The sequence below is a fragment of the Thalassophryne amazonica genome, chromosome 2, assembly GCF_902500255.1.
Source record: "Thalassophryne amazonica chromosome 2, fThaAma1.1, whole genome shotgun sequence".
Taxonomy (NCBI): domain Eukaryota; kingdom Metazoa; phylum Chordata; class Actinopteri; order Batrachoidiformes; family Batrachoididae; genus Thalassophryne; species Thalassophryne amazonica.
Genome location: NC_047104.1, coordinates 27,823,002 through 27,848,937, shown reverse-complemented (window position 1 = coordinate 27,848,937; position 25,936 = coordinate 27,823,002). Strand labels below are relative to the sequence as shown.

The 25,936-nt window shown below is 42.1% G+C and overlaps 1 protein-coding gene across 1 annotated transcript in view; it reads left to right on the top strand.

Moving 5' to 3' along the window:
• shank2b (SH3 and multiple ankyrin repeat domains 2b) overlaps window positions 1-25,936 on the top strand; it is a 618,688-nt gene that overhangs the window by 475,466 nt on the left and 117,286 nt on the right. Inside the window, exons 16-18 of the mRNA XM_034184578.1 lie at window positions 3,193-3,328; window positions 15,330-15,410; window positions 15,517-15,528. Coding sequence (XP_034040469.1) covers window positions 3,193-3,328; window positions 15,330-15,410; window positions 15,517-15,528 — 229 coding nt within the window. The remainder of the gene's footprint in view (window positions 1-3,192; window positions 3,329-15,329; window positions 15,411-15,516; window positions 15,529-25,936) is intronic.

The following is a 25,936-nucleotide window of genomic DNA, read 5'->3' as shown; positions in this document are numbered from 1 at the left end:
CAAAACAAAATGGAGCAAAGTGTGACTGAAGGCCTGATAGGTATTGTAATTAATCTAAATTAACGCTTTATTTTGACAGCCACAATTTTAATAGTTAATAGCGACAGCCTGCAGTTATTAATTATTTACGAGCTACTTAGGAAGCTAACAATTAGCTTACCGTCATGCTTTGTCTCTTCATCTCTAGCAGCTTGTTCCTTCTCGTCTTCATCTTCATATGAATTCCCAAAGTCTTCTGTACGTCTCAAGCATGTTTTTCTCGCCGCCAGCAACTTTCTCTTAAAAACTCACAGCAGTAAACACACGGAGTTCACCATTGTTTATGTTTGTGTCACGTATAAAACTACATCACTGCAGTTTGCTCTGCTGACCCCGCCCACGTTGAAGAGGTACTATTTGCAGTAGAAAAGCTCGCACTTGGAACCAAACCGAGTAGAGCCGAGTAGAGTAGAGCCGAGTAGAGTAGAGCTGAGTAGTGCTGGAGCTTTGTAGTGGAAGGTGGCTTTTGATTCTGTCTGCTTTTTTTTTTTCACTCATGCTCTTTGCACCTGCCCCATGTCTCTCACCTTGTTTCTGTCTGTGTTGTTTCACCTCACTCACACTCCCTACACCAGCCCAAGTATCTTTGCTCCTCACATCACTCTCTTGCACAGTGTTTGATCTTGTCTACTAGCCACGCCCCCTTTCTGGAATCTTCCCCCCACACCTGCACCTTGTTACCTAATCAGTCTGCACATGCACATTGTTCACAGCACCTGTTACTTAAGCCCTTACAGGCTCACAGCACACTGCCAGATTGTTGTCTTGTACACTTTCGAGCGCCCATCATAGTCTTGGTTTCTGTCTCGCTGTGTTACGAATCCTGCTCTGTTGTCTTCGACCATGCCTCTTGCCTCATCCCAGATGTCAGTGTTTGCTTGTGCCTCTGACCCCTACTTGTTTATGACTGCGTCTCAGCCTGATCCTGTTTCTACCTCTGCCACGCTGACTGACCACATGTGTACCGAACCTTTGCCTGAAATAAGACCACGTTTTCTCTTACACATAAGTCAAGTCTGGGGAGTCTGTATTGCGGGTCCAACCGCTCCTGGTGCCAGGCTGTTGCCCGGCTTGACAGCTTTTAGTTTGAGTTTGAGGAAGATAATTTTGGAAATTTTTATTCTTTATATCTTTTGTATTTCTTCTATTTGAAATGGCATAAACAAATTAAAATGTGTGAAATGCCAAGTGTTCCAATACTTTTGGAGGGCACAGTATCTGAACCTTATGATGAGTGCAAAATGAGTGTGGTATTATTACTATTTTGTTTAAGAATGTTTAATTTTCACTGTTGGGGTCTGTGGAGTGAAGCCCCCCACCCAGAAGCTAAAAGGCAAAAAAAGAAAAATGCTTAAAAAGGTGGGGAGTCTGGGGGGGAGGGCAAAGCTGAAAGGTTTTAGCCATGCTAATGCTCCCCTGAAGCATTTGCTCAAAAAAAAAAGTCTGAAGGACCTAAATGACATGATGAGATGCTGAAGAGCTTAGCTCGTTCATGTCTGTGACATATACATATTAGCATAAAATACGAAACAGAATGTGTCCATTTGACCTCTTGAAATAGGTCAACATTAGCCACCTTTGAACTTGTCAAGGATCTGTGTCCCAAGAACCCTGTGAATTTGAAGACCCTGGCAGTAATAAGACTGGACTTATGCTTAGCACAGACAGATGGACAGACAGACAGGCAAACAGATGGACTGATGTACACAAAGTCTTCATAATACCTGATGGCCACAGTGGCGGATCTGAAGGGGGGGGCTTGGGGGTTGACCTGTACCCGTTTTGGTTTGGTATCCCAGTAAACATCCAGGGTTCTCCCCAGACAATGGAAAAAATGGTGCAGCACCATTTACTGTTACCACAGCGCCGTTATACTGTCCCCTGCTCTCAGGTATTTTTTAATCCAGCCAGGCTGTTTGTGCTGCCTGCTCGCCCCTCCCCCACCAGCAGCCAAGCCGAGTAGAGCACAGCCAGCGTCTTTCAGTGAAAGAACAAAAGCTCCGTCAAAGTCTTCCAATAAAAAGAGCTCCTTCTTAAATAAGCCTCAACGATAGTGTGAGACTCAGTGATGAGTCTCTTGTCGCTCACAGAGACTCCTCCTCTCTGTCTGAGGGAGAGAGCAACAGTAAAGTGTGAAAAAAAAGGTTTTCATCCAGGGTTTTATCTTTAAAAGAGCATCTACTTCTTCCATTTACTTGTTACAGAAGTATTTTTTTCGTTATGCACCAATGAGACCAGATCAAATTACTTGTATGTGAGAACTTACTTGGCAATAAATTTGATTCTGATTCTGATTTGACAATCAAATCAGTCCATGTTTAGGTTAGTAAGGTTAGACCTTAATTGTGTAAAGTGCCATGAGGCAACTTTGTTGTGATTTGGCACTGTATGAATAAAAATAAATTGAAAATTGAAAAATTGAAACACAACTAAACCGAAGCCAAGATTGATCTCCACGCAACAATAAAATGTGCGCACATTCTCTCCACATGCAAAACATTTTGCAATGACACTTCCAGGGCTCCGTATCATTGAAAACACAAAGCAAAAGCTAAAGAAGAAAAATAACATTCCACTCACTGTAAAGATATCCAAATAACGTACACAGCAAAAAGAAGGCCTCATGCACCGTCACGCGTGTGGAAATGTCCACTTGTCCAGTAGTGGCCCATTAAATACTCCATTCTCTCCTGAAAATAGCATCTTCTGCGTTTTTCCAATAGGAGACATACATCTGCGTGTCTAGGCAGGTTGAGGCATGTCCGAGAGCAGGCTACTGATGCTACGTTCGCAGTACCGTCGGAAATTACACAACCTTTTTGTTGTTTCAAATTCAGCAGTTGCTTGTGGCAAAAGTAATTAATTATATCCACACAAAAGAATAATTCTGGCTTATATAAAGTGCCTGATCCCAGTGAAGCTGACTGGAGAGTTTTCTTTGCGAGTAAAAATGTATTTATTTATTTTTTATCTCATGAGAATGCTACATTTATTTATTTATTAAATCTTGAGTGTAGCAACTGCAACAACATTCAGCTCACACCGTAGCTCAGGGTCTGCGCTTGGGACAGTATTTTTCCAACCTTAGCAAATTTTACAAATTTTGGACACACTGCAGGATTTTAAGGGGAATCTCTTCTGTGTGATTGGCAGGTAAACCAGGAGAACGTGGTGAAGGTGGGCCACAGGCAGGTGGTCAACATGATCCGACAGGGAGGCAATCGGCTCCTGATCAAGGTGGTGACAGTGAGCCGGAATTTGGACCCCGATGACACGGCACGCAAAAAAGGTACAAGACCTCTGGACGAGAGTTTGTGGGAAAAAAAAACCTGCTGACCATCTTAAACATAGCTGTGAAACCAGTATGATGACATTACTAATGAATGAAAAGATGCAAAAATCTAAAATGATTAAGAACATGACATCAAATCAAATCAAATCAATTTTATTTATATAGCGCCAAATCACAACAAACAGTTGCCCCTCTTCTTCTTCTTCTTCTTCTTTTGTCTTTCGGCTGTTCCTGTTAGGGGTCGCCACAGCAGATCAATCGTTTCCATCTCACCCTGTCCTCTGTATCTTCCTCTGTCACACCAACCACCTGCATATCCTCTCTCAGCGCATCCATGAACCTCCTCTTTGGTCTCCCTCTTCTCCTCCTGCCTGGTGGATCCATCCTCAGCATCCTTCTCCCTACATACCCTGGGTCCCTCCTCTGCACATGTCCAAACCATCTCAATCTCGCCTCTCTGACTCTGTCTCCAAACTGTCCCACCTGAGCTGTTGGGGAAAGTGTAGTGACACGGACCCACAACAGGGGGCGCAAATGAATGGTCAATAGATGAGCCAAAAGGTAACAATTTAATGTTGTGAATGTGCACAACGATTATACAGACAATCACAGAATCTGATAGCAGTCAATACACCAAGGTGACGTGTGGGCAGGCTCGAGGATAGAAGACGTCTGTCCTGAGAAGAGCCGGGACCACACGATTTCCACCGCCACAGAACCTGGTGAATACTGGAGCCGCCAAGTCCTGAATTCCCAGGTGATCACCGTCCCCGACTGTCGGATCTGGTACTGCTGGCGAGGAGCACAAACAGTGAGATGTGGGTGTGTGCACACCCAGTAACAAAAACAGTCAGAAGGTGGAAAGTCACCTCCATCTCTAATCACACACTCGTGCAGCTCCTGTTAAACCACTTATCTGGTTTGGGTGTGAAGCGAAGCCGTCGCTGTTCACACCAAACGCCAATCCAGCAGATAAGGCACACCACAGGAAAACGGCTGCAAAAGAGTTCAGACTATGACACAGTTTTAGATACAGCAGAGAATTACCTTCACAGGTAGATGATATCTCGGCAAAGAGGTGGAGATGACGTCCGGTCTTTATGGAGTGAGATGATGTAGTGTAGATGGGTGACAGCTGTCAAGAGATAATGAGTGACAGCTGTCACCCCCGGCTGTGTCCGTGGCGGCAGCGCCCTCTCGTGCCTGAAGCCCGCACTTCAGGCAGGGCGCCCTCTGGTGGTGGGCCAGCAGTACCTCCTCTTCTGGCGGCCCACACAACATGAGCTGTCCGTCTGATATGTTCATTCCTAATCTTATCCATTCTTGTCACTCCCAAAGAGAATCTCAACATCTTTAGCTCTGCCACCTCCAGCTCTGCCTCCTGTCTTTTTGTTAGTGCCACCGTCTCTAAGCCGTACAACATAGCTGGTCTCACTACTGTTTTGTAAACTTTCCCCTTCACTCTTGTTGATATTCTTCGGTCACAAATCACTCCTGCCACCTTTCTCCACCCTGCCTGCACTCTCTTCTTCACCTCTCCACCACACTCTCCATTACTTTGAACAGTTGACCCCAAATATTTAAACTCATCTACTTTCACCACTTCTACTCCTTGTAACTGCACTATTCCACTGGGCGCCCTCTCATTCACACACATGTATTCAGTCTTGCTTCTACTGACTTTCATTCCCCTTCTCTCCAAAGCATATCTCCACTTCTCCAGACTAGACTCAACTTGCTCTCTACTCTCACTACAGATCACAATGTCATCTGCAAACATCATAGTCCATGGGGACTCCCTGTCTGATCTCATCTGTCAACCTGTCCATCACCACTGCAAACAAGAAAGGACTCAGAGCTGATCCTTGGTGTAATCCCACCTCCACCTTGAATGAGTCTGTCATTCCGACTGTGCATCTCACCGCTGTCACACTATTCTTGTACATGTCCTGCACTACCCTAACATACTTCTCTGCCACTCCAGACTTCCTCATACAATACCACAACTCTTCTCTTGGCACCCTATCATAAGCTTTTTCTAAGTCCACAAACACACAGTGTAACTCTTTCTGTCCTTCTCTGTACTTTTCCAACAGTATTCTCAGAGCAAACATTGCATCTGTAGTGCTCTTTCTCGGCATGAAACCATATTGCTGCACACAGATCTTCACCTGTTTTCTAAGCCTAGCTTCTACTACTCTTTCCCATAACTTCATGCTGTGGCTGATCAGCTTTATGCCTCTGTAGTTACTGCAGCTCTGCACATCACCCTTGTTCTTGAAAATAGGAACCAGCACACTTTATCTCCACTCCTCAGGCATCCTCTCACTTTCTAAGATTTTATTATACAATCTGGTTAGAAACTCTACTGCCATCTCTCCTAGACATTTCCATGCCTCCACTGGAATGTCATCTGGACCAGCTGCCTTTCCACTCTTCATCCTCTTCATAGCAGCCCTCACTTCTTCCTTGCTAATCTCTTGTACTTCCTGATTTACTCTCACCACATCATCCAGCCTTTTCTCTCGCTCATTTTCTTTATTCATCAGCTCTTCAAAATATTCCCTCCACCTTCTCAGCACACACTCCTCACTTGTCAGCACATTACCATGTGCATCTTTTACCACCCTAACCTGCTGCACATCCTTTCCACCTCTGTCCCTTTGTCTAGCCAATCAGTACAAGTCCTTTTCTCCTTCCTTACTATTCAACTTCTTGTACAGCTCGCAATATGCCTTTTCCTTTGCTTTTGGCAGTTCTCTTTTCACCTTACGCCGCATCTCCTTGTACTCCTGTCTACTTTCTTCATCTCTCCAACTATCCCAAAACTTTTTCGCCAACCTCTTTCTCCTTATGCTTTCCTGGACCTCTTCATTCCACCACCAAGTATCCTTGTCTTCCTTCCACTGTCCAGGTGTCATACCCAGTACTGCCCTAGCTGTCTCCCTCACCACATCTGCAGTACTTTTCCAGTTGTCCAAAATTGCTTCCCCTCCAACCAGTGCTTCTCTCACCTGCTTGCTAAATTTCACACAACAGTCTTCCTCCTTCAGCTTCCACCATCTGATCCTTTGTTGAGCTCTCACTCTCTTCTTCTTCTTTACCTCTAAAGTCATCCTACAAACCATCCTATGCTGTCTAGTGACACTCTCTCCTGCTACCACCTTACAGTCTGTGATACAGTCTGTCTAAAGAATGTAGTCCACCTGTGTGCACCTTCCTCCACTCTTATATGTTACCCTGTGCTCCTCCCTTTTCTTAAAGTAGGTATTCACCACAGCCATTTCCATCCTTTTTGCAAAATCAACTACCATCTGTCCTTCCCCATTCCTATCCTTGATACCATATCTACCTATTACTTCCTCATCACCTCTGTTCCCTTCACCAACATGCCCATTGAAGTCCGCTCCTATCACCACTCTTTCATGCTTGGGCACACTCTCCACCACCTCATCTAACACACTCCAGAAATCTTCTTTCTCCTTCGTCTCACAACCTACCTGTGGGGCATATGCACTGATGATATTCATCATCACCCCTTCAATTTCCAACTTCACACTCATCACCCTGTCAGACACTCGCTTAACCTCCAACACACTTTTAACATACTCTTCCTTTAAAATGACCCCAACACCATTTCTCTTCCTGTCCTCACCATGATACAACAACTTGTACCCACCGCCGATGCTCCTGCTCTTACTTCCCTTCCACTTGGTCTCTTGCACACACAATATGTCTACCTTTCTGCTCTCCATCATATCAGCTAGCTCTCTCCCTTTACCAGTCATACTACCAACATTCAAAGTCCCCACTCTCATTTCCACCCTTCTAGTTTTCTTCTTCTCCCGCTGTTCGTGGCAACGTTTTCCTCCTTTTCTTCGTCGTCTTCGCCCAGCAGTAGCCCAATTTCCACCGGCACCCTGTTGGGCAATATTGCCCCAAGGTGCTTTATCACGGTCAAAACGACCCCCTGTGACCAAGCACTTGGCGACAGTGGGAAGAAAAAACTCCCTTTTAACAGGAAGAATCCTCCAGCAGAACCAGGCTCAGGGAGGGGCAGTCTTCTGCTGGGACTGGTTGGGGCTGAGGGGAGAGAATCAGGAAAAAGACATGCTGTGGAAGACAGCAGAGATCAATCACTAATGATTAAATGCAGAGTGGTGCATACAGAGCAAAAAGAGAAAGAAACACTCAGTGCATCATGGGAACCCCCCAGCAGTCGAAGTCTATAGCAGCATAACTAAGGGATGGTTCAGGGTCACCTGATCCAGCCCTAACTATAAGCTTTAGCAAAAAGGAAAGTTTTAAGCCTAATCTTAAAAGTAGAGAGGGTGTCTGTCTCCCTGATCCGAATTGGGAGCTGGTTCCACAGGAAAGAAGCTTGAAAGCTGAAGGCTCCCATTCTACTCTTAAAAACCCTAGGAACTACAAGTAAGCCTACAGTCTGAGAGCGAAGCGCTCTATTGGGGTGATATGGTACTATGAGGTCCCTAAGATAAGATGGGACCTGATTATTCAAAACCTTATAAGTAAGAAGAATAATTTTAAATTCTATTCTAGAATTAACAGGAAGCCAATGAAGAGAGGCCAATATGGGTGAAATATGCTCTCTCCTTCTCGTCCCCGTCAGTACTCTAGCTGCAGCATTTTGAATTAACTGAAGGTTTTTCAGGGAACTTTTAGGACAACCTGATAATAATGAATTACAATAGTCCAGCCTAGAGGAAATAAATGCATGAATTCATTTTTCAGCATCACTCTGAGACAAGACCTTTCTAATTTTAGAGATATTGCGCAAATGCAAAAAAGCAGTCCTACATATTTGCTTAATATGCGCATTGAATGACATATCCTGATCAAAAATGACTCCAAGATTTCTCACAGTATTACTAGAGGTCAGGGTAATGCCATCCAGAGTAAGGATCTGGTTAGACACCATGTTTCTAAGATTTGTGGGGCCAAGTACAATAACTTCAGTTTTATCTGAATTTAAAAGCAGGAAATTAGAGGTCATTATGTCTTTATGTCTGTAAGACATTCCTGCAGTTTAACTAATTGGTGTGTGTCCTCTGGCTTCATGGATAGATAAAGCGGGGTATCATCTGCGTAACAATGAAAATTTAAGCAATGCTTTCTAATAATACTGCCTAAGGGAAGCATGTATGAAGTGAATAAAATTGATCCTAGCACAGAACCTTGTGGAACTCCATAATTAACCTTTGTCTGTGAAGAAGACTCCCCATTTACATGAACAAATTGTAATCTATTAGATAAATATGATTCAAACCACCGCAGCGCAGATGATCAGTTAGCTGTTTTACAACTACCCTTTCAGGAATTTTTGAGAGAAATGGAAGGTTGGAGTTGGCCTATAATTAGCTAAGATAGCTGGGTCAAGTGATGGCTTTTTAAGTAATGGTTTAATTACTGCCACCTTAAAAGCCTGTGGTACATAGCCAACTAATAAAGATAGATTGATCATATTTAAGATCGAAGCATTAATTAATGGTAGGGCTTCCTTGAGCAGCCTGGTAGGAATGGGGTCTAATAGACATGTTAATGGTTTGGAGGAAGTAACTAATGAAAATAACTCAGACAGAACAATCGGAGAGAAAGAGTCTAACCAAATACCAGCATTACTGAAAGCAGCCAAAGATAACGATATGTCTTTGGGATGGTTATGAGTAATTTTTTCTCTAATAGTTAAAATTTTATTAGCAAAGAAAGTCATGAAGTCATTACTAGTTAAAGTTAAAGGAATACTCGGCTCAATAGCGCTCTGACTCTTTGTCAGCCTGGCTACAGTGCTGAAAAGAAACCTGGGGTTGTTCTTATTTTCTTCAATTAGTGATGAGTAATAAGATGTCCTAGCTTTACAGGGGGCTTTTTTATAGAGCAACAGACTCTTTTTCCAGGCTATGTGAAGATCTTCTAAATTAGTGAGACGCCATTTCCTCTCCAATTTACGGGTTATCTGCTTTAAGCTGCGAGTTTGTGAGTTATACCACGGAGTCAGGCACTTCTGATTTAAGGCTCTCTTTTTCAGAGGAGCTACAGCATCCAAAGTTTTGCTCAATGAGGATGTAAAACTATTGATGAGATAATCTATCTCACGCACAGAGTTTAGGTAGCTACTCTGCACTGTGTTGTATATGGCATTGGAGAACATAACAAAGAAGGAATCATATCCTTAAACCTAGTTACAGTGCTTTCCAAAAGACTTCTACTGTAATGAAACTTATTCCCCACTGCTGGGTAGTCCATTAAAGTAAATGTAAATGTTATTAAGAAATGATCAGACAGAAGGGGGTTTTCAAGGAATACTGTTAAGTCTTCAATTTCCATACCATAAGTCAGAACAAGATCTAAAGTATGGTTAAAGTGGTGGGTGGACTCATTTACATTTTGAGCGAAGCCAGTTGAGTCTAATAATAGATTAAATGCAGTGTTGAGGCTGTCATTCTCAGCATCTATGTGGATGTTAAAATCGCCCACTATAATTATCTTATCTGAGCTAAGCACTAAGTCAGAAAAAAAGGTCTGAAAATTCACAGAGAAACTCACAGTAACGACCAGGTGGACGATAGATAACAACAAATAAAACTGTTTTTGGGACTTCCAATTTGGATGGACAAGACTAAGAGTCAAGCTTTCAAATGAATTAAAGCTCTGTCTGGGTTTTGGATTAATTAATAAGCTGGAGTGGAAGATTGCTACTAATCCTCCCCCTCGGCCCATGCTACGAGCATTCTGACAGTTAGTGTGACTCGGGGGTGTTGACTCATTTAAACTAACATATTCATCCTGCTGTAACCAGGTTTCTGTAAGGCAGAGTAAATCAATATGTTGATCAATTATTATATCATTTACTAACAGGGACTTAGAAGAGAGAGACCTAATGTTTAATTAACCACATTTAACTGTTTTAGTCTGTGGTGCAGTTGAAGGTGCTATATTATTTTTTCTTTTTGAATTTTTATGCTTAAATAGATTTTTACTGGTTGTTGGTGGTCTGGGAGCAGGCACCGTCTCTACGAGGATGGGGTATTGGGGGGATGGCAGGGGGAGAGAAGCTGCAGAGAGGTGTGTAAGACTACAACTCTGCTTCCTGGTCCCAACCCTGGATAGTCACGGTTTGGAGGGTTTAATAAAATTGGCCAGATTTCTAGAAATGAGAGCTGCTCCATCCAAAGTGGGATGGATGCCGTCTCTCCTAACAAGACCAGGTTTTCCCCAGAAGCTTTGCCAATTATCTATGAAGCCCACCTCATTTTTTGGATACCACTCAGACACCCAGCAATTCAGGGAGAACATGCAGCTAAACATGTCACTCCTGGTCCGATTGGGGAGGGGCCCAGAGAAAACTACAGAGTCCAACATTGTTTTTGCAAAGTTACACACCGATTCAATGTTAATTTTAGTGACCTCCGATTGGCGTAACCGGGTGTCATTACTGCCGACGTGAATTACAGTCTTACCAAATTTACGCTTAGCCTTATCCAGCAGTTTCAAATTTCCTTCAATGTCGCCTGCTCTGGCCCCCGGAAGACAATTGACTATGGTTGCTGGTGTCGCTAACTTCACATTTCTCAAAACAGAGTTGCCAATAACCAGAGTTTGTTCCTTGGCGGGTGTGTCACCGAGTGGGGAAAAATGGTTAGAGATGTGAATGGGTTGGTGGTGTACAGGGGGCTTCTGTTTAGGACTACGCTTCCTCCTCACAGTCACCCAGCCGGCCTGCTTTCCCGGCTGCTCGGGATCTGCTGGGGGACAGCTAACGGCAGCTAAGCTACCTTGGTCCGCACCAACTACAGGGGCCTGGCTAGCTGTAGGATTTTCCAAGGTGCGGAGCCGAATCTCCAATTTGCCCAGCCTGGCCTCCAAAGCTACGAATAAGCTACACTTACTACAACTACCATTACTGCTAAAGGAGGCCGAGGAATAACTAAACATTTCACACCCAGAGCAGAAAAGTGCGGGAGAGACAGGAGAAGCCTCCATGCTAAACCGGCTAAGAGCTAGTAGCTGCGCTAAGCTAGCGGATTCCTAAGAACACACAAAGTGAATAATGTGTAAATAATTTAGAGGTGATTCAGCAGAGGGAGTGCTTTAGTTAAGGCACGTGAAGATTACACTGTGAAACAAATCGTTATCTAGATCAATCTAACTACACAGATTAAACAACTAACAGATACAGCAAAGCACCGCTGTGCTCCGGAACAGGAAGTGATATAATACTGCAGTGAGAGCCAACCACCAGTAGAGGCAAGCAAGAGACACAATTGAGTGACATGAGACTTTATTTGATTGAATAGAAAACCTGATGTAAAATCTAAAAAGTTCTGTATTTTCCAGAGTATAAGGCACGTGTTTTGTTTTTTTTAACTAGTTTGATAGGTTCAACATGTTGAAGATCAGGGCCCATATCCTTGGTGCATCTCAAATCCTCTTAAAAAGCTCCTAACTTTGCCTAAAATATCTTGGCAAGGACTCCCAGCCTCGGATACACCCAAGAGGTGTGTGAGAGCAACTCTGGGTAAGGAGTCGACAGAAACTCCTATCTTAGTGAGAAGGCGGGGTTGACCCCGTCACTAGGTAGGACATGGTCCTTTAAGAGCTGTAATTGGTTGTGACAGAAAGGGAAAGGGAAATAAAAAAGTAAATGCATTCTGCGCTCCTACATATGAATGAACAGTAAAATCAACCGATCATATAACCTGCACTGCATTAAGAAATGCGTAATCATGAAAATAATTTAATGTCATGATGATACTCAGCAGAACTAAATTGGAGCAATCACCAGGCCAGTCGCCAAACCTGTAAATTCTTGTGCTGCAATGTATTATGGGAGTTTTGGGGTTTAAAATGTTGTTATTGTGGTTCATGTTAGTCTAACAGTGTTGTTAGTGTTATTGATTTATTGTATTTTTGTAGTTCAGTTGGTTTAGTGAGTTAAGTGTCACCATGTTGTCTCCATACAGTGGGGTAAAAAAGTGTTTAGTCAGCTCCTGATTGTGCAAGTTCTCCTACTTTGAAAGATGAGAGAGGTCTGTTATTTTCATCATAGGTACGCTTCAATTGTGAGAGACAAAATGAGAAAAAAAAATCAAGAAAATCACACTGTAGGATTTTTAAAGAATTTATTTGTAAATTATGGTGGAAAATAAGTATTTAGTCATAGCGTATGGGATTTGGATCCCATATCCTATGATTTAACCAGCATAGGGGGCCTTTTCTGTTTTTTTACCACCACCCGCACCCCCATTTTAAAGGACATGTCACACGTCCCAGTTAGCAACACAAAGTATTCATGATTGTAAGTCTGTCTGTGCTCATGCGGTAATAATTCATGGTCGCAGATGTATTTCACTGCTAATTATCCCTCTTGCTCAGTGATTCAGCAGATTCATTTCCACCGGAGGTTCAACAAGTCTTACAGTCGCCATGTGTGAAGCATCATGTGTTCCAGAAAAAAGCAAAAAATAAAAAGCGAAACAGTCGATTTACGAGTCATAACCACAAAATTGATGAGCAAAAAGCAGAATAACAACTGCTGGAAAGAGTTTTTTCAGCAAATCAAGACTCTGTACAAAACTATTTTATTAGTGTGAATAGTGCCTGCCCAAATATCACACGTCCATTGAGCTTAAGTCCTGTAGAAGCTGGAAAGAGCATGCGATCCGATCCACTGTGCAGATCTGTGCGCACAGATCGGTGAATCCACTTGCTCTCATTTTCCAGACTAGAACAATAAAGTCCACTTTATCATCAGATTGATCATGCTCTGATTCAGACTCTGATGTTCTGCGTTTCCATCGTTTTCATGCAATTCAAAAAAGAGAGAGAGACTTGATGCATTGTTCCAAGACGTCTCATTATTTTGCCACACTAAATAAATAACTACACCACACACTAACCACACACGCTAAAAAACTCCACCACACACTAAAAACACACTCCAAGCACTTTCAAATCTGATTGCTATCTGCTTTTTGCTCCGCACAAAACCACAATTTTCTTCACCCAGCAACCAAATTACATGGATTGGGGATCATTGTTTATTAGGTAATATATTTTACACCAGTGATAAAGAAAAATTTGTAGTTTTTTTTTACCTGTTTGCTGTCGCAGACAGAGAGACTGAAGAAAAGTCCCATTCGCAAAAAGCGTGCACCAATGGTAAACACCCTTTCTCCTGCTGCAGATGAGGGAGTGTTTTTCTTCCCACCCCTCTCTCTCCTGCAGTGGAAGGAGAAAATGAGTTGTTTTTGCTGCGGGTGTCTGCAATACGTGCAGCAAATATGAGAATATTATCCCCCTAAAAAACTTGATGAAATTATTAATCATAATTCAAGTTATACTTGGCCTATTAACAAAAAATGTAATTAAAAAGTGTTGTGCAGGTTGAATTCCACACATTCAATGCGCATTTAGACACTCAGATTGGAGCGAATTGTGTGCTACATCCGCTTAATTAGGTCATCTAACTTTTGATGCGGAGGCACGTCAGTCGACTCCAGAGGATTAGCAAGAAGGAGAAAATTAATGGTGTTTATTTATGAATGTACTAAAAAAAAGAAATTAAATTACATTTACATTAAGTTGTAAATTCACCTCACATACGTTACGTTACTTCGGCAAAGTGGCCGATCCGAAGGCAAGAATTCATACTTCCATGACTGGCCGCTCGGTGAAAACATGCTCGGTCTGTTGATTGGCTGAAAGCTACAGTCCTCATGTAGTTCAGACTGTTTGAAATATTAAAACCATTCAAACATGGAGTAAATATAAAGTCTTAATCTTACCTGTTTATTTCACTCGGATTCTTCATCACAGCCTGATGAAAACGTATCCACATAAAGTGTGCTGATTTCGGAAATTGACATCTGAAAATATGTTGGTTCCTTGTCGTGGCTGAAGAAACGTAGCGTTTTTAAAGAGGTCCTCCTGTGTTTGTCTGCTCTCGGTGCATTTCAGCCTGAAAAAGAGAATGCCGGCACTTTTTGTCACAACAAGACAATTAACTTATTTTAAAAGTTGAAAGAGCCTCATTCATTCATGTCAGTGTTTATCACAGACATCAGTCCATTCTTCAGCATTCTGCACGTGATGAAAATAAATGCCATGATCCACCAAGACAAAAATAAAATAAAATGAAATTTTTTTGGCCTCCATGTGGAGAAGAGAGGCCGTGAAAAAGCATATGCCTGCTTGATGACTTGCTTGTCAATATTTACGTGTTCTGCCAGCCAAACAAAAGGGTTCTGCCAGCGGTGGAAACGCAAACCAAGCCAGACTTGACCGTTCTGACCCGCATCATACCGTGCAGTACCGATTCGGAATGCTCGGTGGAAATGGGGCTGTCAGCATACACTGGCTAAATCGCCAAGATGTGATAGCTGCATTAATGCATTCAACGTATCCCGCGCATTCGACGGACAGGGTCCTTAAATTATTTTTTGAGGTCCTGTGACTTATACTCTGGTGCAACTTACATACTGAAAAATCACACGTACATAGAACCCAGTTTTCATATTGATTATCATTAATGTTGAAATTCATCACACTTTTCATTTATTTATTAATATTTGTAAGGTTTTCAGAATTTATAATGCTTTTATTATACATCAAATGTGCTTAAAACATTTGCACAGTACTGTACTTCATTGGATTGAAACATTGATAGTCAGAAATAAACAGTTTAACAATTCAGATCTACACTAAACATCAACACCTTACTAACGTCTGTCAAAATGCCAACACCACAAGCCAGGACTAGGTTTAACACTTTTCCATAGTACAGTGATTGGGTCCATGCACAAATTGACTAAACCCAAAATTATCCACAGGAACCAGGATGGCTTTACAGAGGGGATCTGAAAACTGTTCAGTTAGTTAGCTGTGTAAATATTTCTCTCACAGTCAGGTAAAATTTTGACATTCAGAAAGCTACAGTTTAAGATTCAGCTCCATAATCCTCCAACTGTCCTTGTTTCAGCTCCTCCACCTCCGAAGAGAGCACCCACCACAGCCCTGTCAATGCGCTCCAAGTCCATGACCTCTGAACTGGAGGAACTCGGTAAGTTACAACCTTCTGCAGTTTACACATGATGGCATCTGAAGGTCTGTCTAACTGAAGATCTCTTTCTTTGTTTCTCTCTATCTTGATCGGTTTGTTCTCACAGTAGTGGATAAGGGTAAGCAGTTACCACCACATAATATTTCACCAGCTACAGCATCCCAGCATCCACTGGCTTGCAGTTGAATGAAGCTTTGTTCAAATTTGTTTGATTTTTTTTAATGTTCTTTGCTTCCATCTTTCATTTTGCTTTGTGGTTGGACGTATTTTGGCTTTTGTCATTGTGCATGTGAGGTGAGAGAGTTTTCTTTCTTCAGATTCCAGCTTCTGTTCTGTGGAAAACTGGAGCAAGCAAATACCAAAAAATACAACATTATAATGACACTCCAGCTTTTACACCACAGTTAACAAATACCACACTTAGGAATTAGAGCCTAAAGTCTTTAGCATCTCTTCCACCAGTGGTCATTTTATTTCTCTATCTTAAAAACTACTGCTGCTCAAACAAAGACACAGCATAAAGAGAAACAGTGGATTTATGTTTCCATACTGGCATCATTTTCACACAATCTGACCTTCATAAAATTGTAAACGACATAAATTTGTAAGTGCATTTTGGTAGCAGGTTTTCTTGAATTTTTATTTTTTATTTACTAATTTATGTATTTCGTCATTTGTCAGGGGCAGCACGGTGGATTAGTGGTTGGCACTGTTGCCTCACAGCGAGAAGGTCATGGGTTCAATTCCTGCCTGTGGCCTTTCTGTGTGGAATTTGCATGTTCTCCCCATGTTTGCATGAGTTTTCTCCGGGTGCTCCGGTTTCCTCCCACATACAAAGAAGACATGCGGGTTAGGTGGATTGGAATCTTTAAATTGCCCATAGGTGCGAGTGGTGTGAATGTGTTTGTTTGTCTGTTTGTGGTCCTGTGACAGACTGGCATCCTGTCCTGGGTGTACACCGCCTCGCGCTCTATGAGTGCTGGAATAGGCTCCAGCCCCCCGCGACCCTTAATTGGACTAAGCGGTTGAAGATGTGTGTGTGTGTGTGTGTGTGTGTGTGTGTGTGTGTGTGTGTGTGTGTGTGTGTGTGTGTGTGTGTGTGTGTGTGTGTGTCTGTGTGTGTGTCTGTGTGTGTGTGTGTGTGTGTGTGTGTGTGTGTGTGTGTGTGTGGTGTGTGTGTGTGTGTGTGTGTGTCATTTGTCAGTGAATTTGTTTGGACATGCTTAAGTGGGCAAAATATTCTCTTAACCTTTAGTAAACAGTGTGTGAAATGGTATACAAATAATGAATGTTTATGAGTTCAATGGTAGGAATATTTCACTGAATTAAATATTCGTTCCATTGAAAGAATGTAACAACATTCATTATTTGTTTTATATATGGCTAAAATAGATCCTTGTCATTTGATATTTTATTAATTTATAAAGAACAGAAAAGGGACTTACATTTTGGTGTTCCTGTTGTGAAAGTGTCGTGACACGGACTCACAACAGGGGGCGTAAATGAACGGACAATGGATAAGCCAAAAGTAACAATTTAATGTTGTGAATCGCACAACGACGTACAGACAATAACAATATAGTGACTGTCAATCATACACCAGGTGACGTGTGGGCAGGCTCGACGATAGAAGACGCCTGGCGAGAGAAGAGCCGACCCCACACAGCTTCCACTGCCAACGGAGCTGAAGAACACCGGAGCTGCCAAGCCCTGCGCCCCAGGTGGCCGCTGTCTTCAGCAGTCAGACCCGGTACTGCTGGCAGAGAACAGAGACAGTCCTGATGAGTGTGAGGTCGCACACTCAGTAATCCCACAGTCTGTATTCAGTAAAGAGGGAGAACCTCCACCTCCAATCACACACTCGTGCAGCTCCTGTCTAACCACTTATCTGGTTGGGGTGTGAAGCGAAGCCGTCGCTGATCACACCAAACGCCAATCCCACAGATAAGGACACACCACAGGAAAACGGCTGCAAAGAAATTCAGATTATCACTCAATGTTTTGAGTCAGCAGAGAAAATTACCTGATTGGTAGCTGATTTCTCGGCGGGGAGGTGGAGTTGCAGTCCGGCCTTTAAGGTGATGGTGATGATGTGGATGAGTGACAGCTGATGCTGATGACGAGTAACAGCTGTCACTCCCGGTTGCTATGACGCCCTCTCCCGCACTTCAAGCAGGGCGCCATCTGGTGGTGGTGGGCCAGCAGTACCTCCTCTTCAGCAGCCCACACAACAGTTCCACTGCTGCTAAAGCCCACATTGTAACGTGTAGCCCAGTGATGCTGTGCACTGACTTCGGACTTCCATAAAAAAAAAACTTTGTGTAAGCTCCTCAGTCCAGCCAAAAATCACGTTAGCGTTTCATGTGAACAGCTCTTCATGCATCCAGACGGCTTACAGTGGAGTGGATTGTGTGTTTGTATGTGTGTATGTTACAAGAATTAGTAGCGTCAGTTATCGTGTCGTTGTACCCCCGCACGTGCATGCACACACCCAACCAGATCGGTCGACTGTGTACATCCTCAATGCAGCAAAAAAATCATGTCAGAAATAGGGATGGGTATTGATAAGATTTTATAGATATCGATGCCATTATCAATTCCACTTATCCATCTGATTCCTTATTGATTCCCTTATCGATACCTCTTCTGAATTTTCTGTGTACTAAAAGTAGGCTTTATAGGATTTCTATGTATTTTATTGAGTCTTAAAGTAAATAAATATGAAATTGGTCACTGGATCTGAGCTGAGCCCAGCCGGCTGCTGCACGTCAGCGCAGGACGTCTGGTTTTGGGAGGAAAAAATGTTTTTGATCGTTTGCAGTTTGTTTGTATTACAACATTTGTAAAGAGGTGTCATTTGATTTAAATGGTGTTTTGCTTTGAAGTTATTAATTCCAACTGGACTCTATCATTCTAACTTGACTTGTCAGAGAGCCACGCAGCATTTGCTACTGTGTGAACAGAACGGAGGACGTTTCTCATTTCTTTCTCGCAACAAGACAGGAGTCCCAGTTAGTGACTTTAAGCCGCACAAAAGTGACTCACGATTGACATATTCATGGATGAAAGTGGTAAAAAACAAAAAAAAGCTGTAACCCAAAATTACCCCCAACACCACCCGCACGAAAATGTTTGAATTCTAAACGCTCTGAAATGGAATCTGGGACTATTCCGGACAATAAACTGCAGTCAGTGCAGCATCCATTTTGGTAAGAAAAAAAAAACAACTTTCCTTATTCAAATTCATTCCAATAGTATTCTGCTCTGACTAGGATGAAGCAGTTTTCTAGCTTGACAGATAGGTCTGGAGGAATTCAATGAAGAAATTAACAAATTGAAAATATGGTTTGACGAAATAAATTGTCATTAAACTTAAATAAAACAGGGATGAAGTGGAGGTGTAAGAGTTACTAGGTGTTCACAGGAAACAGTTCTATATGTATTTATTTATTTTCATTGTTAGTTGGTTTTATCTTTTCTGTTGTGTTTTGTTTCATCAGGTTCTTTTTGTCTCTTTCTCTAAAATTATATAGGTACGGTCGGACATCCTGATCCCTGATGCGTGCGCACATAGCAACAAGCATAGTAACCAGCGAGCCGCTGAAAACACTGTCGCGCTCATTTCCTACTTAATGTCGCTCGTGCTCGCATTGTTCTGCCACATTTTTTGTACTTAATATACACCAGTTTTCACAGAGAATGCCATGATCATGTGTTGCAGTTAGCTGTACCAACCATGATAAGTTAAAAGATCAATAAGTGTGGGGGGTTTTTTCGAGCTCCCAAAGCGCCACATTCTGCTTCTCTCTTCATTCCACTCGGCTTGCAGGAACTCATTCTGTCTTCAGCTGCGAGTTCTCTGCTTTCAGGCTTTCCAACGCTTCCATTTTAGGACACCTGTTCCATGTCAATGTAATAATGTGACGTTGGACAAGGCAAGTCCTCATGGTCACTCAGGTCAGCTGGAGGCAGGAACTCTCTGGGTGAGGTTACTGCTATAGCAGGTTCACCAAGAGAGGCAGCTGCAGGAGGTGAGCCAAAATGAAGCTTCGACTTTGCCCTCATTGGCCTGGGGTGTGGCTGGTCGAGACGCTTTACATTTCTGCTTTGGCTGCGGCTGTAGCGTTCCATACACGATCATGGCATTCGCTGTGAAAACTGGTGTACATTAAGTACATAAAATGTGGCAGAACAATGGCAGCGCAATGGACGTCAAGTAGGAAATGAACGTGACAGCGGTTGTTTTCAGTGGCTTGCTCGTGTGTGTTGCTATGAGCGCGCACATCAGGGACCCGGATGTCCGACTGTACCTACGCCATTTGGTATGACCAAATCAGCAGGCCTTTCCGAATAAACAGTGGTAAAGACGACTATATCAACAATGGTTGTGAGTGCGCGTTCAGTTGTTTTCAGCGGGCGACCCAAAAATGGCGGCTGTAACTACGCGGAGTGACGTAGGCCAGACCATACCTATTGTAGCATTATTAGTTATTGTGAGTTATTATTACTATTATTGTTGTTGTGCTATTATTATTAATATTCTAAAACTAAAAAAAATACAATTTGACTCTTTTACGACAACAAACACTGAGCCATTAATTTTTATACAGAAAACATGCACACAAACATGCAAACAGCTTAATGCTAACTTTAACATTTAAAATGCCATAGACATGCTAACGCATTAGCATCTGTCCCATTTTTAAGTTATAAATACATCTATCAACTGTTTTCAGAAGACCATAACAGGTCGGTTTAACATAAAAAAGGTAATATTACTCACAGACATATGCTCTTTAGGATTTTAGCGGGGAAAATTAAGATAAAGCGAAATAAAAAAAATGAAGCAATGAAGCAATAATCGAAGCACTGCTTTGATCTGCAGATCACTGCTTTGATTGGTGCAAGGTTTCAAAGCAAAGCCGCGCTGCAGAAAAGTTTGATTACAGTGCGCTGCAGGTCTGTAATCAATGTAGAGAAATGATGTAGGTGTAGAGAAATGAACTGCTGTTCTTCGTATCTGGACATCGTCTACGGGGTTCCCCAGGGCTCTGTGTTCAATCAATCAATTTTTTTATATAGCGCCAAATCACAACAAACAGTTGCCCCAAGGCGCTTTATATTGTAAGGCAAGGCCATACAATAATTATGTAAAACCCCAACGGTCAAAACGACCCCCTGTGAGCAAGCACTTGGCTACAGTGGGAAGGAAAAACTCCCTTTTAACAGGAAGAAACCTCCAGCAGAACCAGGCTCAGGGAGGGGGCAGTCTTCTGCTGGGACTGGTTGGGGCTGAGGGAGAGAACCAGGAAAAAGACATGCTGTGGAGGGGAGCAGAGATCGATCACTAATGATTAAATGCAGAGTGGTGCATACAGAGCAAAAAGAGAAAGAAACAGTGCATCCTGGGAACCCCCCCAGCAGTCTACGTCTATAGCAGCATAACTAAGGGATGGTTCAGGGTCACCTGATCCAGCCCTAACTATAAGCTTTAGCAAAAAGGAAAGTTTTAAGCCTAATCTTAAAAGTAGAGAGGGTGTCTGTCTCCCTGATCTGAATTGGGAGCTGGTTCCACAGGAGAGGAGCCTGAAAGCTGAAGGCTCTGCCTCCCATTCTACTCTTACAAACCCTAGGAACTACAAGTAAGCCTGCAGTCTGAGAGCGAAGCGCTCTATTGGGGTGATATGGTACTACGAGGTCCCTAAGATAAGATGGGACCTGATTATTCAAAACCTTATAAGTTAAGAAGAAGAATTTTAAAATTCTATTCTAGAATTAACAGGAAGCCAATGAAGAGAGGCCAATATGGGTGAGATATGCTCTCTCCTTCTAGTCCCCGTCAGTACTCTAGCTGCAGCATTTTGAATTAACTGAAGGCTTTTTAGGGAACTTTTAGGACAACCTGATAATAATGAATTACAATAGTCCAGCCTAGAGGAAATAATGCATGAATTAGTTTTTCAGCATCACTGAGACAAGACCTTTCTGATTTTAGAGATATTGCGTAAATGCAAAAAGCAGTCCTACATATTTGTTTAACAGCGCTTTGAATGACATATCCTGATCAAAAATGACTCCAAGATTTCTCACAGTATTACTAGAGGTCAGGGTAATGCCATCCAGAGTAAGGATCTGGTTAGACACCATGTTTCTAAGATTTGTGGGGCCAAGTACAATAACTTCAGTTTTATCTGAGTTTAAAAGCAGGAAATTAGAGGTCATCCATGTCTTTATGTCTGTAAGACAATCCTGCAGTTTAGCTAATTGGTGTGTGTCCTCTGGCTTCATGGATAGATAAAGCTGGGTATCATCTGCGTAACAATGAAAATTTAAGCAATACCGTCTAATAATACTGCCTAAGGGAAGCATGTATAAAGTGAATAAAATTGGTCCTAGCACAGAACCTTGTGGAACTCCATAATTAACTTTAGTCTGTGAAGAAGATTCCCCATTTACATGAACAAATTGTAATCTATTAGACAAATATGATTCAAACCACCGCAGCACAGTGCCTTTAATACCTATGGCATGCTCTAATCTCTGTAATAAAATTTTATGGTCAACAGTATCAAAAGCAGCACTGAGGTCTAACAGAACAAGCACAGAGATGAGTCCACTGTCCGAGGCCATAAGAAGATCATTTGTAACCTTCACTAATGCTGTTTCTGTACTATGATGAATTCTAAAACCTGACTGAAACTCTTCAAATAGACCATTCCTCTGCAGATGATCAGTTAGCTGTTTTACAACTACCCTTTCAAGAATTTTTGAGAGAAAAGGAAGGTTGGAGATTGGCCTATAATTAGCTAAGATAGCTGGGTCAAGTGATGGCTTTTTAAGTAATGGTTTAATTACTGCCACCTTAAAAGCCTGTGGTACATAGCCAACTAACAAAGATAGATTGATCATATTTAAGATCGAAGCATTAAATAATGGTAGGGCTTCCTTGAGCAGCCTGGTAGGAATGGGGTCTAATAAACATGTTGATGGTTTGGATGAAGTAACTAATGAGAATAACTCAGACAGAACAATCGGAGAGAAAGAGTCTAACCAAATACCGGCATCACTGAAAGCAGCCAAAGATAACGATACGTCTTTGGGATGGTTATGAGTAATTTTTTCTCTAATAGTTAAAATTTTGTTAGCAAAGAAAGTCATGAAGTCATTACTAGTTAAAGTTAATGGAATACTCAGCTCAATAGAGCTCTGACTCTTTGTCAGCCTGGCTACAGTGCTGAAAAGAAACCTGGGGTTGTTCTTATTTTTCTTCAATTAGTGATGAGTAGAAAGATGTCCTAGCTTTACGGAGGGCTTTTTTATAGAGCAACAGACTCTTTTTCCAGGCTAAGTGAAGATCTTCTAAATAGTGAGACGCCATTTCCTCTCCAACTTACGGGTTATCTGCTTTAAGCTACGAGTTTGTGAGTTATACCACGGAGTCAGACACTTCTGATTTAAAGCTCTCTTTTTCAGAGGAGCTACAGCATCCAAAGTTGTCTTCAATGAGGATGTAAAACTATTGACGAGATACTCTATCTCCCTTACAGAGTTTAGGTAGCTACTCTGCACTGTGTTGGTATATGGCATTAGAGAACATAAAGAAGGAATCATATCCTTAAACCTAGTTACAGCGCTTTCTGAAAGACTTCTAGTGTAATGAAACTTATTCCCCACTGCTGGGTAGTCCATCAGAGTAAATGTTAATGTTATTAAGAAATGATCAGACAGAAGGGAGTTTTCAGGGAATACTGTTAAGTCTTCTATTTCCATACCATAAGTCAGAACAGATCTAAGATATGATTAAGTGGTGGTGGACTCATTTACTTTTTGAGCAAAGCCAATAGAGTCTAATAATAGATTAAATGCAGTGTTGAGGCTGTCATTCTCAGCATCTGTGTGGATGTTAAAATCGCCCACTATAATTATCTTATCTGAGCTAAGCACTAAGTCAGACAAAAGGTCTGAAAATTCACAGAGAAACTCACAGTAACGACCAGGTGGACGATAGATAATAACAAATAAAACTGGTTTTTGGGACTTCCAATTTGGATGGACAAGACTAAGAGACAAGCTTTCAAATGAATTAAAGCTCGTCTGGGTTTTGGATTAATTAATAAGCTGGAATGGAAGATTGCTGCTAATCCTCCACCCCGGCCCGTGCTACGAGCATTCTGACAGTTAGTGTGACTCGGGGGTGTTGACTCATTTAAACTAACATATTCATCCCGCTGTAACCAGGTTTCTGTTAGGCAGAATAAATCAATATGTTGATCAATTATTATATCATTTACCAACAGGGACTTAGAAGAGAGAGACCTAATGTTTAATAGACCACATTTAACTGTTTTAGTCTGTGGTGCAGTTGAAGGTGCTATATTATTTTTTCTTTTTGAATTTTATGCTTAAATAGATTTTGCTGGTTATTGGTAGTCTGGGAGCAGGCACCGTCTCTACGGGGATGGGGTAATGAGGGGATGGCAGGGGGAGAGAAGCTGCAGAGAGGTGTGTAAGACTACAACTCTGCTTCCTGGTCCCAACCCTGGATAGTCACGGTTGGAGGATTTAAGAAAATTGGCCAGATTTCTAGAAATGAGAGCTGCTCCATCCAAAGTGGGATGGATGCCGTCTCTCCTAACAAGACCAGGTTTTCCCCAGAAGCTTTGCCAATTATCTATGAAGCCCACCTCATTTTTTGGACACCACTCAGACAGCCAGCAATTCAAGGAGAACATGCGGCTAAACATGTCATCCCGGTCCGATTGGGAGGGGTCCAGAGAAAACTACAGAGTCCAACATTGTTTTGCAAAGGTTACACACCGATTTAATGTAATTTTAGTGACCTCCGATTGGCGTAACCGGGTGTCATTACTGCCGACGTGAATTACAATCTTACCAAATTTACGCTTAGCCTTAGCCAGCAGTTTCAAATTTCCTTCAATGTCGCCTGCTCTGGCCCCCGGAAGACAATTGACTATGGGTTGCTGGTGTCGCTAACTTCACATTTCTCAAAACAGAGTCGCCAATAACCAGAGTTTGATCCTCGGCGGGTGTGTCGTCGAGTGGGGAAAACGGTTAGTAGATGTGAACGGGTTGGCGGTGTACACGGGGCTTCTGTTTAGGCTACGCTTCCTCCTCACAGTCACCCAGTCGGCCTGCTTTCCCGGCTGCTCGGGATCTGCCAGGGGGGAACTAACGGCGGCTAAGCTACCTTGGTCCGCACCGACTACAGGGGCCTTGCTAGCTGTAGAATTTTCCACGGTGCGGAGCCGAGTCTCCAATTCGCCCAGCCTGGCCTCCAAAGCTACGAATAAGCTACACTTATTACAAGTACCATTACTGCTAAAGGAGGCCGAGGAATAACTAAACATTTTCACACCCAGAGCAGAAAAGTGCGGGAGAGACAGGAGAAGCCGCCATGCTAAATCGGCTAAGAGCTAGTAACTACGCTAAGCTAGCGGATTCCTAAAAACACGCAAAGTGAATAATGTGTAAATAATTTAGAGGTGATTCAGCAGAAGGAGTGCTTTAGTTAAGGCACGTAAAGATTACACTGGGAAACAAATCGTAATCTAGATAACTAGATCAATCTAACTGCGCAGATTAAACAGCTAACAGATACAGAAAAACACCGCTGTGCTCCGGAACAGGAAGTGATACAATACCGCAGTGAGAGCCAACCACCAGTAGAGGCGTTGAGACCAAAATTATTTATTTTATATATCAACAATTTATGTAAAGTTTCGGACGTGTTTAAAGCAGTTCTCTTTGATGATGACACAAACTTGTTTTGTTCAGGAGAGAATTTGCAACAGTTGTTATTTGATTTATGAACTGAAATGATAAAGTTGAAGAGTTGGTTTGATATTAACAAATTGTCATTAAATTGGTCGAAAACTAAAATGATGTTATTTGGAAATTATAAAAAGGATGTACATACACAGTTAAATTACTTGTGGTAAACATAGCATGCGTCAAAGAGAATAAGTTGTTAGGTGTGATTGATGATAGAATTAACTGGAAAGCTCATGTTCAACATATTCAAAAGAAAACATCCAAAAGTATTGCAGTATTAAATAAGGCAACGCACATTCTTGATGGCAAATCACTACACACTCTTAGTCCAGGAGGCAGTCTTGAATTTTCACCTAATCGGTACCACTTAAGGTGAAAAAAACGACACTTAGAATCCAGACTCAGTGTATCATGGCCTACACAGAAATGTATGATAGCCATACCAGGGTCGTAGCTGTAGCCAGGTAGGGGTCAATTAAGAATTACACAGAGGTCAAACTTTGAAAATGCTCCAGTCATGTTGAAAACTATATCATATTATTTGTCTGATGCTTCTGTGTGTCCATTTGTGGTCCTTAAAATGGAATAATCTACCTGAGAAACTCAAGCAATGTCCAGATATCAACTGGTTCAAATATTTATACAAAGAAATGGTATTCTCCTGATATGTATTAGATGAAAGTGGTTGAGTTGTGTTGTATGAAGGTGTTATACTTGAAACCTTTTCTACTGAA